The 20,792-nt window shown below is 39.9% G+C and overlaps 1 protein-coding gene across 16 annotated transcripts in view; it reads left to right on the forward strand.

Annotated features, from left to right (window-relative positions):
* Window positions 1–5,161: 5,161 nt before the first annotated feature.
* Window positions 5,162–20,792, forward strand: part of JAM2 (junctional adhesion molecule 2) — a 52,116-nt gene continuing 36,485 nt past the window's right edge. For all 16 annotated transcript variants that reach the window (XR_013994925.1, XR_013994926.1, XR_013994927.1 and 13 more), the window contains exon 1: window positions 5,162–5,976. Coding sequence is in view for 12 of the 16 variants with exons in the window: in XM_081073274.1 (XP_080929400.1) it covers window positions 5,910–5,976 (67 nt within the window). In the remaining 4 variants the exon portion in view is untranslated. The remainder of the gene's footprint in view (window positions 5,977–20,792) is intronic.

A 20,792-nucleotide genomic window follows, 5' to 3' on the forward strand; every position in this document is an offset into this window, starting at 1 on the left:
TCTGGTAACCACTGATCTTTTTACTGCCTCCATTGTTTTGAATTTTCTAGAATGTCCTATAGTTGGAATCCTACCACATGTAGCCTTTTCAGATAGACTTTTTTTCACTTAATAATATGCATTTAAGTTTCCTCCACATCTTTTCATGGCTTGATAGCTTTTCTTTCTTTCTTTTTTTTTTTTTAGCTCTGTATATTATTTCATTGTCCTGATATACCACAGTTTATTCACTAATCTACCGAAGGATATCTTAGTTGGTCCCAAGTTTGGGCAATTATGAATAAAACTGCTATAAGCATTTGTGTGTCAGTTTTTGTGTGAACAAAAGTTTTCAACTCCTCTGAGTAAATACCAAGAAGCACGATTGCTGGATCATATTGAAATCGGAGACCAAACGAATCCAGGGCTCATGCTGCCTGTGCCTCTCAGCCAATAGACCGACACAGAAGTTGGGTCATAGAATAAGCGTTTATTATCAGAGCACCGGTGGTTTGAGAAGGCAGCAGGTTAACACCTCCCAAAACTGCCTTCACATTCTCAGACTAGCCTGGGATATTTAAGGGAAAATCTGGACATTCCTCCAGAGGAATGTGCCTCCACACGTGATGTGCCAGGGGTCTGCATGACACCTTCCCTCAGGTGGTGTGACGTTCCATCATGGTCATCAACCAAGAACAGTGATGGCAGTAACCTGGAAAGAATGCTAGGCCATTGAGATTGTGATCAGTGGGTAAAGGGTATCATGACCATAAGCAAGCACAAGTTTCAGGGTAATTATCTAAAGCAAGGAACGGGGCAGGGGACATTTCAAGCTCAAACCACAAGGAGGGGGATTTTCAATTGTTAAGCTCTAATGCAGGGAGACGCGAGGCAGGGACATTGCAAGGCCTCTTTTCTGGGGGTCCAAACTGGGCCCTGTTTCATCAATAGGGCATTTTTGCAGAATGACCTCCCAAAATTCAGACCCGTGTGCCCGATGTACTAGCAAGCCAAAACAGTGAGACACAGGGGCTTGGAGATAGAGAAAGGTTTATTCGATTTGGCCAAAACCAGAGGATGGGAGAGCAAAATTTCTCAAATCCATCTCTCCCAAAAAGCAAAAGTAGGGAGTTTTTATGCAGCTAGGGAGTAGAGAAGAGAGAAGTTCCAGGGAACTGAGAGACAAGTCTGTGTTTCTTTAGTCATAAATAACACTTTTTCATATCAGACTTCTGGGCGCCAGCAGCCAATCGCAGCTACCTTGGAGATATTCTTTCCTTCTGCAAAACAAACTCATAAATTCTCCTCAAGACCCTGAAGTGATCTTCTCCCACCTGACAAAGAAACAGTATATCAGCAACACAAAATTATGAGAACAAAATGTATTGAGGATGAAGAGCAGTTAACATGTGAACAAAGGCCTAATTAAGAATTAAATTGTTTAATTATTCTAGCTGCCAAAAATACTAGAGGCATTAAAATCACACGGGGCTTGGCCACAATATGTTAAATTAATTAAACAAGGGGGACATTAGACTGAGGTGGCATGAATGCTGTGATGGCTTAGGTAAGCAAACCAAAATCGAAACCTGTAAATGCTTTCAAAGTTATGAAATCAAAAAACGCTAAGGACAACTAATCACAAATAGCCAATCAGGCTGCAGGCTACAGACAGTCAAATAATTTCCTTCCTTTTCTTCCACACCTCCTCCATAGAAGCCTTTTCCTTAGCTCCTGTCAGTGAAATGCCCCTCCTGTCAGTGAAATTCCAGTTTGATGCTGCCCTATTTGAATCTATTTTTGCTCAAATAAACTTCTCAAATTTTTAATATGTCTCTGATACTGTGATACAATAATATACATTTGGTCTTTCTCCTTGGTTCCTTTCACAGAGGTCCTAAAATCCCTGTAATTTACAGAGTAAGGTGGGTCTTTTGGTGGCTGAGGGCTAAACAAGTTCAGGATAGGGATCGGTCACCAGAAAGACTTAGGCATGATTAGAGGGTGTGACTTGCAGTCCCACTCCCAACCTCCAAGGAAGAGAGAGGGGCTGGAGTTTGAGTTAATCACCCATGGCTAATGATCTCATCAATCAAGTCCCTGTAATGAAACCTCCATAAAAACCCCTGAACTACAGGGTTCGGGGAACTTCCAGATTGGTGAACACATCCACAAGCTAGGAGGATGGCACATCCCTACTCAACGGGGACAGAAACTCCTGTGCTCAGTACCCTTACAGACCTCGCCCCATGGTATCTCTTCACCTGGCTCTTCATTTATGTTCTTTATAATGTCCTTCATAATAAACAGGTAATAGTAAGTAAAGGGTTTCCGTGAGTTCAGGGAGCCATTCTAGCAAATTTTCAAACCTAAGGAAGGATTTGTGGGAACTCACAACTCTGTAGTCAAGTTGGACAAAGGTGTGGGTATCCTGGGCACCTAATACTTGGCACTAGCATCTGAAGTGATGGCAGTGCCGTGGAACTGAGCCCTTAACCTGTGGGGTCTGCACTCATTCTGGGCCTTTAGTGTCAGAATTAAGTTGAATTGTAGGAACCCACTTGATTTCTGGAAAGTTGGAAAATTGGTTGGTGTGAGGGAAGCAACACCCACACATTTGGTGTCAGAAGTGCTGAGGGTAGAAAGAGATCATATATGCTACGAGTATGTTTGGTTTTGTAAAAAACTACCAAAGTGGCTATACCATTTTGCATTCCCACCAGCAATGAATGAGAGTTCCCTTTGCTCCACATTCTCATCTGAATTTGGTGTTGTCAGTGTTTTGGATTTTGGCCATTCTAATAGGTGTGTAGTGGTATCTCACTGTTATTTTAATTTTAATCTCCCTGATAACAAATGATGTGGAGCATCTTTTCATACGGTCATTTGCCATCTTCTTTGGTGAGGTGTTTGTTGAGGTCCTTGGCCCATTTTTTAATCAGGTTGCATCTTACTGTTGAGTTTTAAGAGTTCTTTGTATATATTTGAGAACAGTCCTTTATCAGATATGAGTTTTGCAAATACTTTCTTCTAGTCAATGGCTTGTCTTCTAATTCTCTTGAAATCGTCTTTTGCAGAGCAGAAGTTTTTAATTTTAGTGAAGCCCAGTTTGTCACTTCTTTCTTTAATTGGTGTGCCTTTGGTATACCTAAAAAGTCATCGAGAGGGTGAGGGGAAGGGTGGGCACAAAAAGTGAAGGGGATTATGAGGTGCAAACAGCCAGTTGTAAAAATAATCACAGGGATGTAAAGTACAGCATAGGGAATATGGTCAATAATATTGTAATAATGTTGTATGGGGCGAGATGAGTACAAGGCTTATCATGGTGATCACTTTGTTTGGGTACATAAATATCTAATCACTATGTTGTACACATAACATTAATATAATATTGTATGTCAGCTATAGTTAAAAAATAAATTACAAAAATGAAAAGTCATTGCCAAACCCAAGGTCATCTAGATTTTCTCCTGTGTTATCTTCTAGGAGTTTTATAGCCTGGCATTTTACATTTAGATCTGTGATCCATTGGAGTTAGTTTTTTTATGAAAAGTGTAAGGACCGTGTCTAGTTTATTATTTATTTATTTATTTATTTATTTATTTATTTATTTATTTATTGCGTGGGTCCTTGTATTGCATTTATTTCCATATATTATCTCTAGATAAATATTTACTTTTTTTTCTGATTGATCTCATTCATTCACAGTCACAGCTTCTCCTGTCTTCTAGAAAGGTATTCACATACCAGCCTGGACTAGTTGCATCAGCACCAACAAGGGTGCTTATGAGAAGTACAGCTTTCCAGCTGCCTGAAATTGAAACTTCTGGGACTCAGAATTAAGCAAAGAATCATATTTAAGGATTCTAGGGGAATCTGACGAGCAGACAATCTTGGTGATCACTGTTTTAGGAGATGCCGATGAAATTTATATTTATTTCTTTAGTTAATCCTGAGGGTTTCCTGAGCCCTGCCTGCACCCCCAACAGAGGAACATCCTCTTATCCTTGACCTTGAACAAGACATTTACTATCTCTCAGCCTAGTTTTCTCATCTGTAAAGTGAGAATGATAACATTTTCTCCCTTCCAGAGTTGTTGGGGGATTAAGTATTGCACAATTCAGAATCCACCACTGAGAAAGCACTCAATAAAAAGCAGCTATTATTTTCTGCCCTCCTGTAACACTTATCACGTGGTATTAGAGGTCTTTCCAGACGGGACTCACTCTCGCTCTCCTTAAGACTGTGAGCTGGTTAGCAGCAAAGACGCAATCTTGTTCATCATTGTTCGTCTGTATCTGGCACATTACAGCCATTTGACAAATGTCTTGACTGGGTGACAAATAAATAACTGAGTGAATCAATTATTCAGATGGGACGTCACAGAAAAATTTTAAAATATTCCTTTTGTGTGTGTGTATCTTTGGGGAGGAGCAAGAGACATATAGTTGTGGCAAGAATGAGAAAAGAGGATGTCAACAACTTCTCCTGTAAAGCATTACATCTTTCTTGTTACTGTCCAGAAAAACTGGCAGAAGTCTGTTAAATCTGTGCCCCTTTTCTTTGCTTGACTGGAGTATGAGCTCTAAAATTTTTGCCATTTTGACTTTCCTTTCTGGGCCCACTGGATCCTCTGCTCCTCTCCCCACCTTGGGTCCGGGTACTAAGCTTCCGTCACTGTCACCAAGGAAACAGCAGAGATGCCTCATTCCTCACAGCTCTGCATATCTAAACTCTGGTCGCCTTTGTCCACTGAGCTAGCTAAATTCTTTGTGTGCACACCACTAAATCAACTGTCTTCTATGCAGAACTTTATCCATTATTCTACCTAAAAAAAAAAAAATGTATAACAGTTTCTTTTCTTGGGAATGGCTTTTGTCCAGACCTGTCAGTACTCTTGAATGCAGCAGACATTTTTGGTCCCTAGGAGCAAATATAAAAATTGCCTGTTTAGCCTTTGCGGTGTGGGTCATGTAAGTGCGGGTCAATTTTAAAACAGGCAACAGAGCATGCATAATGGGTTTCCCATTTAAAAGCACGGTAGACCAAAAATAAACCTGACAAAGGGCAGCTGTAGAGTTTTAACATGTGGAAAACTCCACAGGCAGCAGTTACGTAACTAGAAAGAAACATGATAAATATTTCACACCGTTAGATGAACTTCCAACGCTGACACGTGAAAAGCAAAGAACACACCTTAGCTCTCCAAGGAGCAAAAAGCTTACAGTGAGAAGGGGCCAAGACTAAAATCTGAGACCTGCCTTCCAGCACGAGTCTTGATTGCTTCCCGCCTCCCCCCCCCCCCCACCTCCTGTCCAAGGCTGAGCGGCGAACCCCATCTCACCAGAGCGCCTCGCCGGTAGCTTCGCTCCACCGCCAGGAAAAAATTTCCCCAAATCTCCATCTCTAGGTTGAAAACCCAAAAAAGAAGTTTTGCACCAAGGAGGGGAAGAGAGAAGTTGGAGCAAGGCAGGCGGAGTTCCCCTCCACCGTGCCCCCCGCCCCCCGGCTCGGCGCCCTGGGAACAGCTGGCAGCTCCGCGCGGGACCAGACACAAAGCCGATTAATCCCGGCGGCTCAGGGGTGGAACGCCGTCCGCCAGGGCTTCCCTTCGGCTCCTCGCCTGCTGGGGCCCCTTCGTTAGGACCCAGCCAGCACCTTGTCCGACTTGCACACCCCTCCCCCCCCAAGGAAGGCCCAGACCCCCCCATTCCGCGGGTTGGGGGACCTGCCTCAGGCTGCCAGCTGAGAAAGCGCCCCAGGCCGGGGGAAACTGACGTAGCATCAGGGGCCGCCCCTCCCCTCCGTCGGCGGCACGAGTCTGCCCTGCGCTCCGGCGCCAGAAGTTCAGGGGCCCCTGCCCGGCCTCCCGCGCTCCGGCCGCGAGGACCCTCAGTCGCGGAGGAGCGGACAGCTCGGCCCCAGAGAAGATGGCGAGGAGGAGCCGCCACCGCCTCCTCTTGCTGTTGCTGCGCTACCTGGTGGTCGCCCTGGGCTGTAAGTGGCTCCGTTACCTCCCCCCTCCCTCCCGCTCCTGCTGGGACCAGCTTCCCCAAACCTCCGGCGCTCGGCGCGGCGCTGGCGCGGGGCTGCCTCCCGGCTCCGGGCGTTGGGGCGGCCGCGGGGCATCCAACTTGGCCCCCGGAGACCCGGGAAACGGCGGTGCGGACGGGCGCGGGGGCGCGGGGGCGCGGGGGCGGGGGGGGGGCGAGGGCTTCGGTTTCTTGCCCATAGCATCTGATTTTGTCAGTTCTAGTCAGAGAAAAATTAGGGGTCCACAGCAGCAGGTTCTCATCTTGCAAAGTTGGGTTAAGTTTTCCAAGACAGAGGGACGTGATTAGAATGCAAAACTCACTAACTCCTTGTAAGATGCTAACATCCCAAGATGGCATCACTCGGAGGCAGGCGCGGGCCACACAAAGTACAGGAGGAGGGGACAGTCATCACGTCTTCTGGGCTTCTGAGGGTCCCCATTGTGCCGGGAATATCAGTGCACTCGTGGGGCGGGGCGTGGGGGGAAGTGGTGGCAGCTGAGCCAGAATTACTTTGATCCTCTCCACCTGCACACCTTCATTCAGGTAAAGCCTGCTCTGGGGAATCTAGCCAAGCCGCTGTGTCCTCGGACGCCCAACAGAACGATTGTTAGAAAGATGCTTGCAGCTGAATGACTGAGTAGCGGGTGAAGGGAGGGACGTGTCCCAAAGCCAATTTCACCGGATGGTTCTAAATAGCATTTTCAAGGATTCTGGGCTCATAAATAAACCTGGAAACGCTTCCTATTGTTTTATTTTAACCACGTTAACTTTTTAGGAAAATGGAGAAAATTACACTAGATCTTAAGCACGTAAGCAGCGAAGTCCTCTTTCTTTTTGTCGCTTTTCTCTCTCGTTTATCTTTCCTTTTTTAATAGAGTGAGTTATTATTGTTGCTCTTCAAGTTCTGGTAATATAATACTCAAAATAACCCGCGGGATGAGTGTCTAATACCGTAATACAAGGACTTTTCCTCACGCCCTCATTGCGGAAGTGAGTATTGCTCAGCTCAACGTGATGAGAGAGCTTGGTTCCTTGGTTGAGGGAGGAAGGTGCAAGTTGTTGCCAGTGAAGGATAATGTGCTGACTGACCTATTTTATCGAAAATCAAACCAGGAAGGCAAAGCTTCACAATAAAACCATTGTACAATTTTGAAATATCAATTGGTATCATGTTAAACATGTGCTAATGCTGAAAAGCAACAAAGTGTCAGGCTAGAGGAATTGTAGCAGAACTGGTGGGAAAGTTACCTGTTCCACTGACAACCCTAAATTTAAAATAAAAAGACCATGACTTTAGTGTAGAGTTGTCACTAATTAAAAACAGAGAAAATAGGTTTACTCTGCTATTCATATTCAGTAATCAGAATAGAAACAATATACCCTACATTTGAAATTGTAGCCGAGAAACAACCAAGGGGCCAACACAGGCTTAGATAGATGGGCAGAATAACCTCTTCCTCAGGCTTTGGGTAAACAAATGTAACACATTGGCTCTTCTATCCCTGACTCCCATAGGGGATTAATTAGGAAGTGTATGGGGATCTTTTCTGTATTGTTCCTGGGATGCTAAATGTCTGGCATTACAAGAATGTTTTCTTTGTCTTTTTTAAAAATAAACTTTAAAAAAAATTATAACAGTTTAGATTTAAAGAAAAATAGCAAAGACAGTATAGAGAATTTCCAGATACACCACACCCACTTTCCCCTATTATTAATATTATAATTAGGATGATACATTTGTCACAATTAACTGACATTAATACGTTATTAACTAAAGTCCACGCCTTATTCACATTTGCTATATTCTTATCTAATGTCCTTTTTTTTCTTCCAGGATTTTATCTAAGACACTGCATTACATTTTAGTAGTGTTGTCTCCTTAAGCTCCTCTTAGCTGTGACAGTTTCTCAGATTTCCCTTATTTCCCTTGTGTTTTATTACCTTGACAGGTTTGAGGAGTATGGAGTACTGGTGAAATATTTTGTAGAATGTCCCTTAATTGGTATTTCTCTGATTTTTTTTTTCTCATGACTTGATGGGTTTGTGGGGTATTTTTGGAGGAAGATCACAGAGGTTAAGTACCATTTTCATCACATCATATTTAGGGTACATACTATGAACATGACTTGTCGCTGTTGATGTTAATCTTCATTACCTGGCTGACATAATGTATGTCAGGTGTCTCCATAGGTTGTCCCTTCTTTGCCCTTTCCACACTGTATTTTTTTGAAGGAAGTCACTATATACTACCAACACTTAAGGAAGAAGAGTTACTATCCACCTCCTTGTAGGTGGAGTATCTCCATAAATTATTTGGAATGCTTCTGCTTGGAAGATGTGTCTCTCTTCCTCATTCATTCATTCATTCATTTTTATGTCAGTATAGGCTCATGAATATTTATTTTATACTTTGGATTATACTCCAATACTATTTTATTTTAGTGCTCAGATTATTCCAGCTATGGCCATTGGGAGTTATTATTAGTGTGTGTGTGTGTGTTTTAGCACTTTTACCACTTCCTTATTTTCTGGCACCACAAAATGCTGATCTTGTATTTACGTTTCCTGCTCCAATCCTAGAATCAGCCATTTCTCCAAAAAACCATGGTTCCTTTTACTGGAGAATATTATTAGAAACCAAAATCTGGATAGTGGATAAGCTACTCATTGCTATTAGGGTTTGTTGAAAAACAAGAATGTTTTTCATTTTTTTGGGCTAAGGCTCACTTACAGTGCTATTTGTGATCTATCCACTCAGGTTTCATGTCCAGATTCAAACACAGTATACCGAAGGCTTTTGTATATATCAGACACTGTTCTAAGGACTTTCTTGTATATTATCTTTTTAGGGTTTCAATAAACGCATGAGATAGAACATATCTTCAACTTACAGATAATAACCCCAAGGCTGAGGAAAGCTGTTGCTTGTCCAAACTCACTTTTATAGGCTCAAAAGAGATAGAAGTAGGATTTGAAGATCTGAGAATTTGTTCCATAGATAGCTGGATTTTACTCCTCTCCTTATTTTTCTATCTGAGTGCTTTATCCTTTTGCTTGTCTTCATTCAAGAAGAGAATTAAATGGATTTAGTGGAATTAGTGGGTTTCTTATGCTCTAATTACATATTCTTCTTAATATTCATCCCAAATATAACTGTTCCAGTTTTTGTCCCAGGCCCATCATCTATAATCTCATGTGTATTCCGTTATTTCCTTTTATTTCTGTTTGTAGTCTGTTTCTTTTTGTTGTTGCTGCTGCTATTTAAACTGTGCTTTCAGTGTACCTGTTGATATATGGACATTTATTTGCATTAGTTGAATTATCTTTTTGTTTCTCACCAAAATGGAAACTCCATAAGGGAAGGGATTTCTTGATGTTTGCTCACCACTGTATGTTCAGTGCTGAGCAAAGAACCTGGTTAATAGTACGTATAAACCAGGTACATACCTGTTGATTAGATGGGAAGAGGATAAGGTAGAGTAGATGGAAGAAATGGATGGGTGGAATGAATGAGTACAATATAAATCATTAAGCCCTAAATAGGTGGGGTGTCAGATTTCTCTGACTTGACATTTAAGCTGATACCTCAAAAAACAATAGAAATGGATGTTCCTTATCGGGGCAGGGGAGGAAACTGTCATGCATTCTGGGATCTTTCAAAGCCAAGGAGTTGAATGTGAATGAAAGCAGGGTGCTGTTCTTGACACCACATGGCTGGTAGCCGCTGGTCCTCAGGTCTAGACTGGAACCCATGTGCTGACCTCGTCTGGTTAAAGCATTTCAAGAGTCTCACTCTTAGCTGTCTACTGTCTTGGCTCAAAAAGTCCTGAGCAAGAATCCTTATGAGCCTAACAGACAGAGGAGTTTTAGTTCTTAACTGAAGAACTCTCCTTCTTATGCCATTGGCATCAAGTTTTTATTTATTTTTTTAAGTTTTCTGTTTTGTTTTAGTTTTCAAAATTTCTCACAGCGACAGTTTGGGAAAGATTTGTGTCTCTGTACAAATAGGAGGAGTGGAAAAGCCTCGCCAAGTCTTTCTCCTTTGTGTGAGGCATTTCCACTTTGCTTGCTCTCATTTTGTCACAAGAGTCACCTGCTGTTTTTAATTTTAGCTCTGCTCACACTATCCAAACTTGGTAAATACCTTATTATGGACATAATTAAAGAGAAAAATCGATCATTTTAAAATGCCTTTCCTTACATGTTTAAAATAATATGTGTATATGGTAAATTCCGACTGTACAGAAAGGTTATAAAATAAACAATACATCTCCTTTCCAGCCCCCCTGACTTCTACTCCACTCCTTATAAGTAACCCATTCTTAAGTTTCTTGCATATAGTTTCAGAAAAACGGGGGGAAAATATAGTTGCATTTATGATATAGTTTCTTTAAAAATAAAAAGAACTAAAGGACTTTACCTGCAAACATCAAAGCCAAACCAGACAAGAACAGGAGTTTGCAGCAAAGAAAGAAAGGTTTATTTAGGGAACTGGCACCAAACCCAGAGAAACAACTCAGCGCTCAAAGACCTTGATCCCCAGTGGCGTGTAGGTTAGATATTATAAAGAGCAAACTCACAAGACAGGGTGGGTTAGGGGTTCAGGGTCGTGCTGGAAGCTGATTGGTCAGAGAAAGGTAAGGGTAATGAATCATTTCTTCAGGTCTTGAGGACAGTTCTGAGGTCTTTTCCAGTGTCCCTCTGTCTGGTCTCATAGGAAAGTAGCCAGGGGGTTGTTCCACCTGAGGGCTCAGGAGCTCAAACATAACTTAGGTAAGGATGTTATCTTTAGCCTGCCAGAGGTCTAGACAGTGTGACCATTTGAATCACATCCAGCTACACTGTTCTGCTGCCAGGTAAAATGGCATAGATGTTCACTCCCTTACACCCTTACACACACACACACACACACACACACACACACACGGAGCACAAAAGAACCTGACTTGTTCTGGAACTAAAAGCATTGGTGATTAGGCTAGGTCTCTGAGGGCCAGAGATAGAGAGATGGAGATAGAAATGAGAGAGAGAAAGAGAGAGATGATTTCTAGAGCTAGGATTCAAAACTAAATTTAATCAAAGTCAATGATCCTCGGTTTCATGCTTACTGTTCTGCACCTTCCAACAAATCAAATCATATCATATGCAGTGTTATGTGCCTCCTTACAAACATTTATGTTTGCTAGTGGTTGAGCCACAGCCCAAAGCCAGGTCTCACAAACAGTACTCATGATGATATCCTACAGAAGCCTTTAAAACCCTAGGCCAAAGTGCAGAGGGGCTGCTTTCTAGTTAAAACCACCAACAGTGAGGAGTGAAACAAAGTGGTAGAACAAAACAGAGAGAAATACACTCCCAAGCCAGTGACCAAATCTAGAAAGGGAAAAATTCCAACCCAGACCCAATGAACACATCTGGGGAAGGGGTAAGTGCCAGCACCCAGAAAGGAAAGAGACACCAGCACCAGCTAAGACTCACAGACAAGTGCAACCTGGTTCTATTTTTAAAGGAGACCAAAGAAGACCAAAAATGACCACAAATAAAAAAGGAACATGTTGAACTACTGGGGAAGTGCTAAATTTGAAAAGGGAGAATTGTGCTAATGTTTTAAAAACTGCTCTGTAGACACTTTAAAATAGCAAAGGATTCTAATCAGAAGTAGAACTGACACCGTGGAATAAAGAATAACTCCAGTGTAAATAGACCCTAATCTATTTAGTCCAATAATCTCCTATTAGTTAATGTATTATTTAATCCAATAATGTAAACATGCAGCCAGCCATATCATAAAAAATAGGACAAAAATTCTACAAGAGCTGATTGGAGCCATAGAATGAGTGTACTTTGGCCCTATAGAATGCTTTTGGTCCCAGAACAAGTCAGGTTCTTTTGTGCTCCGTGTGTGTGTGTGTGTGTGTGTGTGTGTGTGTGTGTGTGTGTAAGGGTGTAAGGAAGTGAACATCTATGCCATTTTACCTAGATACAATGTTTCTCCTTTCCAACCTCCATCTTTTCTGTGTTATTGTCATAGTTAAAATGTTCTCCATGTGGCCAAATGCAATTACTCTTTGAAGATCTAAATTCAAAATCCCTTACATCTTGTCTTAAGCCTTCCCAAGTCATCCATTCTTCAAAGCCAAAGTCTACTGCATATTGTGCTTCTGGTGCTCTTGGTATGTCCCTGGTTCTCTTAGGGCACTTTCTGGGTGGTCCTATTCTTTCTACCTGTACATCTCTCTGCGTGTGAGGTTGTTGAGAGACAACACACCTTTGTGTCCCTAACACCTAGTCTCGTGCCTGGCACATAAAGGTTCTTTAGTAATTAGTTCAATAGAAGTAAGTAACAAGGAATTTGCTTATTTGTTTCTTAGCTTCATAAAAATCACATTTTAATAACAAAAATCACAGGACACATGTAAACAGTCTCTTGTGAATGCATAATCTTACTGCTCTCAGAACTCCCTACCCCTTATTAACCATGGCCTCCCTAGAGTTATAAGGAACCATAGAGCGTGGTCTGCCTTTTAGAGTTTTGAGACATTTTACTGATTGCCTGATGCTTCCTTGTATCGGAAAAAACACATAAGCTCCTCTTGAGTTAGTAAGCATTGATTAAAAACTCAGGTGAATCAAACAATACCTCCTCACAAGTTACCTGAGATATAACACAACATAGGAGGTTAGAAAATTATAAAGTTACTCCCTGGAGCAGGGAACTGCAGACTTTCTCCTCAAGAGTCCAATCTCTTTTGACACTCAGTTGATAATCATAGTAATCTATGTCCCACAATAGGCAAAAATTGATTAAGAAAAATGAGAGGAGAGGGCCTGATAAAGTAATCTTTATTTCCAAACCAAAGGTGATTGTCCTAGGCATTCTTGTCTTCATAACATAACAACATCTTCTTGTGGGATTTTGACACCTGTTCATTGGCACTAAAAAAGTTTCCCTGGATTCAGGAGACTCATCATCTCATTCCAACGGTATCATCTCAGAGTTTAAAATTCCTCAACAACAAAAAGGATAAATAAAGTACGTGTGGCAAAATCTTTATAACCATTGAATTCGGATAATAAATACAGCATATAATCATTCTTTTCTTTATTTTGGTGAATATTTAAAACTTTTCATGATAAAAACTATTTAAATCCATAAAAACAGAAAAAAGAGCAGAGTGTGATAAATATAGTATAGAAATAATAATATTTCTTTACTTCACACCTCTGAGTTTTCTTGTAAATTCCATCTTAGAGTCCACTTGTTTGAAGAGAAAATAAATAGATCAAAGTGAGTCTACTTGAAATATGTGAAATATCTATTCTCTCAAACTCTGCACATTAACCCAGGTGGTCAGTATAAGAAACCCAAAACGCTGGGTTATACAACAAAGTCCGTCAGCAAATCCACTGTGTAACAGCTACATTCTTATTCATGATGTAGCGTAGACCTTTCAGTTCATTTCTTTGGAAAGGGACTTTAATATTTTATTTCCTAAAATGTATAAGTACATATTAGATGAATGCATGTCATATTCATAGCCTCATGGCAAGAAAAGGTAAATGTTAAAAGAGAGAGTTGATTAAATTCCTAAAAGTTAAAAGTTTTCTCTTGTACTTATTTAATGGAGGCTGATTCAGTCAACGCTCCGGCTCTTGTAAAGAACAAAAGAGAATACTTGCAGGCTTCTTATAGGGTAAGGACGTATCCAGCATTGAACATATCAACCAAAACATACTTCAGAACTGCTCATACTTTCTAAAATATTCATTTTTAGAAGCCTGAAGATCCTGAGGCTCTAAGGATTTTCTAGAGAGGACTGGTTGTTGGGACAAAATGGAAGAAGTAGAGGCATCTAGCTGCCCATTAGAAGCAGTCTGGAGTCTGCGTTAGCAGCTCATGCATACTATCAACGTAGACATTTATGTCAGAAGTTACTTCCATGCTGGATAACACTTCCCCCAAATATACCATGAATTTATGAGCAAGAGAATATAGATGTTAATAGAGGAAAGAGTTTCACTTCTCCTCCCATTCCATTATCTCTTAGTTTTAGAGCAGAAGAAAGATTGTACCCTAGCCCTGTAATAGAAATTACATTTAGAGTCCTAATGTTTGAACAAACAAGTTAGAGCTCTCTTGCACCATTTCATACTTTCAACTATTTATCTTTAGCAGCAAGATAACTAAATCTGCTGAGTAATGATGAGACCAGTTAGACCAGCCTTTTTCATTATGTGGACTAGAATGTCGGAGGAAATTTGTTTCTAATAATTAGAAGATTATAGGACAAGTAGTTTTGGAAGCAGGATACAGAAATATTTTCTTTATAGATCAAAGTTATCTCACCAGTGATTGTGTTGAATGCAAATGTTTCTTTTCAGAAAACAATAGATTCTCATCTTTTACCTGAAAGAATATTAGTTACATCTTCCCCGACAGGGTGACTCAGGGACATGTTCACGCTGACTGGGATGGTGGGCAGAATCACCCTCTCTTTTTAAATTGATTACTTTTATAAGTTATGCTTCTAAGTAGATTTGATAGTGGTACATTATTAAATTCATAAGTTAAATGTCCAGGCGAAATACCTTTACTGGACGTTTAAAGGACCTCCTTATGCTTTAAAGCATAAATGTCAAGTTTATTCACAAATCAACAAAAAGTATGATATAAATAAAACGGAGCTTGGGAACCAAAGAACTAAGATTATACCAGTTCCGCTCTTAGTAATGTGGCTTTAGAAAATTTTACTTTATGACAGTCTTGTTTTCCTTATTTGTAAAATGAGGGGGTTTGAGTTAATGATGATTAGAGTTCTTCATTATTTAACACTTTATGTTTTCAAACAGGAGAAAAATGTACCATACTTAGATGATAAAATTATTTTATATGGAGTTGAGAACATGTTCTACTGTTAAATTGCTGATTAGAACACAGAGTTCTTACTGATTAGAGTTCTTACTGATTAAAACACAGAATTTATTTTGAAAAGGAATAAAATATGGGCTCCAAAAATGGTTTGGTATTCGTGGACTTGGTTGTATATTATGTATAAAGTTTCTATTTGATGCAGCAGGCATCAGGAAGTTGCTGGAAGTTTTAAGTGTGAAGCAACCTGCCAACAAAATGGCATTTGGGTAAACAATAATTTTGACCTTTACATACAGGGTAGACTTAGGAGAAAAGAGGTGACTAGAGCCCAGGTGGTAGGTAATTGGGTCCAGGTTTAAGGTGGCAGCTGTCAAAATTGTTTAGGAAGAGTTAAATCCTGAAGACACTGAAAATAGAAATTGGTGAGGTTTAGTGGTTGATTAAATATGGGCGATGACAAATCGATCAAAACAGTAATTCCAAGGTTGTAAACTTGAAGAACCAGAGAAATCATAGTATTTAAATTGAGAAGGAATGATTAGTTTCTATAATCCAGGAGGCAACAGACTATCCAACTAAAAATGTCTCTATAGACCATTGGAAAGGGGATGAAATGCGTAAATGATTTGTAGCTATCCCCTGTACTTAAGTGGTAAGTAAAAATAGAAAGATAGGTTTACTCTGGGAGGAACCATGGAGGTAGATTAGTAGAGGGGCAAAGGACTGAACTCTGGAGAATATGCTCTGTTAAAGAATATGAAAGAGCAGAGACAATGGAGAAAAAGTGCCCAGAGAAATAATAGACAAATAACAGAACCAGTGCCATGGAAGTGGGTAGGAATTTTGCCAAGTCAGTGGTTAACTAGTGGCCTGAAAGAATGAAAGGAAAAAGTGAAGTCATGAGCCAGCTAAGGGGTTAGAAAGTAAAGAAAAATAAAATGAGTATTTGAATAGAACTTTAGGATTGACATTCACGGAATTGTATTACTTAACTCTCATGTTAATATCCTGGTGTGGTACCTAGAACTATTTTTATTACAGTCTCATAAATGAGAAACAGGCTTAGCATATTTTTAGGGATGTACAGAGACAGACAGGATTTAAAGATGTTAGAACTGCTGACTCCAAATCCTGTTTCTCTCCTGTATGGGAGATGAGGATACTAGAAAGAGTAAGGGAAGGTAGAAGGCTGGGATTTTAGGACAAACGAAGGTGCTTTTTGCTGGTGTTCACTTCAGCCTCTGAAGGCCCAAGAAGAGGAGAGAGGGCACCTCTGTCCTGTTACATGTAGATTTAGAATTGACATGCTGTATCCCTCAGGAATACTGAAAGGATGACTAATGTTTTCTGGCATAATGAGAGAATCATTTGAGTGTTCTGTTTAGAATGTGGTTAACAGTTTAAATATCTTAATGTGGTATTAAAATACTTTTTGACATTTAGGATATTTGTAGTGTGGTTGTCTCAACATATATAAATGTCTTCCACATTCACAACTCAAATTGAATTCAGAGCAATATTAATCTGAAGGTAAGCTGTAAGTAAGCCTCTAATAAATAGTGCATGATCTGAAAATATTGTTTAACTAAGTGGGGAAAATATCCAAACATGAGCAGATCCACTACCGTGAGGAATTCACTATCAAATGTGGTCGCTATCACGGCATCCCATCAAAGATCATTGAAAAGGGAACTAGAAAAAGTTTCCCATAATTGTCTGGCCTTTTTTCTAGAAGTTAATATTAAAAGAAAAACATTAATTTGTTTTAAGCAGAAGTAAAGGTTGCTATTTATTGTGCATTTCCTAGATTTTGTATATGCATTATTTTTTAAGTTACTATGTGCTATGTGATAGTGGGACACAGGATTTGTTTTGTTTTGTTTTAGCTAATTTCTTTGGTATCATTTTGTAATTTCTTTTGTCTTTTCCTACTTCCCAACTTCAGTTTCCATGGGAACAGGATCATTCATTCAGAAAGTTATTTGGGACTTTTTCAGATTGCTGAGTCCAGGATTCCTAATTAGGCTTCAGGCACTTATAGATTAATTAATATGAGTCTGTGTGTTATATCTTTTGTCGGCGTGAGAAACATCCAAACCTGTAGAGAATTTGTATGAGTTTATTTGAGCCACACTGACGATAATTGCCGGGAAGCAAAATCTCAATGGATTGAGAAAATGTTCCAGAGAATGGCAGTTTTTTGCAGCTTATTTTATACATTAAAAAAAAGGAGGACACACAAGGGAGGAGTTACATGAAATTTATTTGTGGTAGATTAGGGAGGTGGGAGAAAGCGAAGCAGGGAAATCTTTGGGATTGGATGAAAAGCAAAATGGAGAGACATGTGCTTCTTTTATATTGGTGGGTACAAGAGGTTACGTGGGCAACGAGGTAACAATGTGGGGCTCTGTGGTAACCTGCTCTGGGGCGGTGGGAGTCTGGAAAAAGAGATTACTATGATATTTCAAAGGTATGTTATCTTAGATGCAAAATGACAATAGACAGGCTCACCGAAGGTAAAGACTGACCTTTGTCAAGGAAGCTACAGGCCTAGGACGTGACTACCCACCATGACCCACTTTCAGTTAGGAATTTTTATGTCCCGAGCATTCTGTGTGGTTCCTTTCAGTCTCTGTAGGAGCCACCATCTAGGCCTCCCCTAAGCTTCTCAGGTTTAATATGTGGCCCCTTTTTTATCTACACTTTGAAGGTGGAGAAAACTGGGGTATGATTTCACGATAGGTTTGCGTTTTCAGATATTTTTTTTAAAGATTTAGATCAAAGAGCTTTAAAATCACTTAAAAATGTGATAGAACATGCCTGAAAAAAATTAAATATGAGTATTTTTACACATACTATTCTCTTAAGGAAACTTAAGAGACACCAGTTATCCCACTTAAACTCATCAACATTCGTTCAATTTTTCTTAGCTGAAAATGTTATCCTTTGAACGACAGTATAATATTGTGAGTGAGAACAATTATATTGGCCTACGATTTAGAGCAGTGAGTCAGTAAAAGTCAAGAAAGGTCAGAGAAAATAACAGAATTGAAATGCCTCCAAATTATACAAAAACATTCTTGAATGAATCCTGTGTCCTCTCCAATTCCTCTTTGGTAGTTGTGTTGTCACCAATGGAATATAAGGCAGAACAGAGGTTTTACTCTTAAAAAATTAACTTTATGTATAAGTGGAGAACATCCTCAATTTATAAACAAAGCTTTCAGGTATGTGTTAACTGAGAGTAAATTCAAGGAATTCAACAGGGAATGCCCAGCAGTGCTCCAAGGGGTGTCGTGGAGTTATAGCCAACCTATTTGATACAGTGATGGCTGGGTGCTATGCATTGGCTGGGCCGGGTCCAGGCTTGATAAATATCTGTGTGCCAGATGATGGGGAAAACAGAGTATGTAAAAGATAGTTGTAATGATAATAAAAAAAAAGGCTTATAAAGAGTGCTATGTCAGATAGAGGAAGGACTGACTATGTATGGATGGACATAGCAGCCGGGGAAGGCTCTACCTTTTTTGACATTTGAGTCGGGCATTGAATTATACAGAGAAGCTCACTATTCGTCAGGGATTGTTGGAGGGAAGGGATTCTGGACAGAGAGAATGGAGAATGCAAAGGCCTGTGGAGTGCAACGAACAGCGGGAGCCCATGGTGGGTGAGCATAGGGTTTAGAGAGGGCAGTGATTGAGGGGGAGGCTGGAAAGATAGGAGCTAGTTCTGAAAGGCCATTTGAAGGAATTTGGAATTCGTCCTGAAGGCAAAGGGGAAGCCTCTGAAGAAAGCCACCATAAGATGATAATTTAAGAAGCTAACTCCCGTGGGAGAGTGGCAGATGAATTACAAACTGGTCCACGTCTACATTCATCCTTAGCTGTCTCTCTTCCGAATTAAAGGAAGAGGAGTCTCTCCTATTGAAAGCTGATTTCTCACCTGTGTTTGTGATGTTCTTCCAGTTTCCCCGGGTCTTTTGCTTCAGCAGCTTATCCCCTCTCTCATAGATCTTCATCTTATCTGCATGACTAGCTGTCTTATCACAGGCTGCAGACATGCTCAACTCTCTACAATTGTGAGAGGGAAAAAGAAAAAGCCCACCCTGATTATTTAGCCTACCTTCTTGAATCAGTGATCTATATTTATTTTCTCCATTTTTTTGCTGACCATCCAGCCCACTTCAGACTGCTCCTCCCCATGCCATTGCTATCATTGTATCACCAATAATTTACTAGTTTCTAAATTCACAGCCTTCTTTGACTCAAAACCTTACTTGACTTCTCTGGGACATCAGACATTGTTGATGCTTCCTTCTTGAAAGTCTGCCCATCCTCGACTTCCATGACATCATTCTGTCCTAGTTTCTCTTATTTCTCTGATTGCCTCTTCTCAGTCTTATCTTGGACTTCTCTTGATGTTCTCTTGGACTTTTTCTCTCTTATTCTAGAGTTCTAACCATGGTTGGAACTATGGAACTCTAGTGCTTCATGCGCTAAATTATATTTCCCGCTTGGAAAGTCACAATGCTTAGCATGTTAAAGACTCTAAAAAGTCCTAAAATAGAGAACTTTGTTTAACTTGTAAACCCAGGGTTTCTCACTTATTTACAACCATGGAACCCCTCATCCTTCTAGGAAATGCTGAAAGTCAAAGGACAATATGAGGGAGAAGAGGCAGAAAAGGAGTATCAGAGAAGAGAAACAGGAGGGAATGGTGTCACAAAAGCCACCAACTGTGACAAATCATAAATGCTATTTAACTTTATCAAAGTGGGTTGGAAAGGAACGTTCCATGGGTAGTTAAGATATTATTTAGAGTTTTGACAGAAGAATATCCTAGAGATAGTGAGAGTTAAGAGGGGCCTTGAAGATTTTTCTAGGAAAGAATTTTAATGGAGGGAAGACAGAGCTTATTCTTCTGCCCACACTTCCCCTCCAAGTGAAGACTGTGTACAAAAGGATAAGGAAGATTAAATAAACATGTCTTTGTTCTTGAAGCTATAGACATGCCTCTGAGAAGGGTGTTTGTTAAGGTTTAAAGGGAAGTAATTAACTATGTAAGGTTGTTCTAGATCAGCTGTCTTAGAACATAATAGACTATGGAACATTTTTTAAAAATTACAGTGTATTGTTGAATCCCCAAAAGGAACTCCTAAGATATAAAGCACACTTGTATTAGACTCCCCAAATTTGATGTATTACTGTAATTCATTATAATGATTACATTAGTCAGAGTTCTCCAGAGAAATAGAACCAATAGGATGTGTACACAGTATATAAAAAAAGATTTATTTTAAGGCATTGGCTAATGTGATTAAGGAGGCAGGCAAGTCCAAAATCTGCAGTCTTCTAGCAGGATGGAGATCCAGAAAAATCCAGTGCTGCAATTCAAGTTCATAGGCTGTCTGCTGGCAGGACCCTCTCCTGTTCCAGAGAGATCAGCCTTTTATTCTCCTCAGGTCTTCTGATTGCATGAAGTCCACCCACAGTATGGAGGGTAATCCCATTTACTCAAAGTCCACCAATTTAAATGTTCATCTCATTCAAAAATACTCATAGAAACATCTGGAATAATGTTTGACCACATATCTGGACAATGTGGCCCACTCAGGTTGCCACAAAATTAACCACTGCAATGCTATTTTAACTTGTATATCAAAACTTTTAAAAAGCAAATGATTTTATTTAAAAAAATACAACTTCTCACTTTGTTACTAAGATTAGAATTTCTATTAAATGTATTTTTAATTTTAGATGACAAAGATATTTTTAAAACAAGAAGACTGATTTATGGCACTTAAAATCATGTTTTAGGTATCTATGCAGCAAGATATTTTAGGAGTTCACTCGTATTATTTTTTAACATCAAGTGTATTCATATGTTTAATTTTTTATTGAAGCATA

Source organism: Rhinolophus hipposideros, assembly GCF_964194185.1.
Source record: "Rhinolophus hipposideros genome assembly, chromosome: 2".
In the NCBI taxonomy this organism is placed as follows: domain Eukaryota; kingdom Metazoa; phylum Chordata; class Mammalia; order Chiroptera; family Rhinolophidae; genus Rhinolophus; species Rhinolophus hipposideros.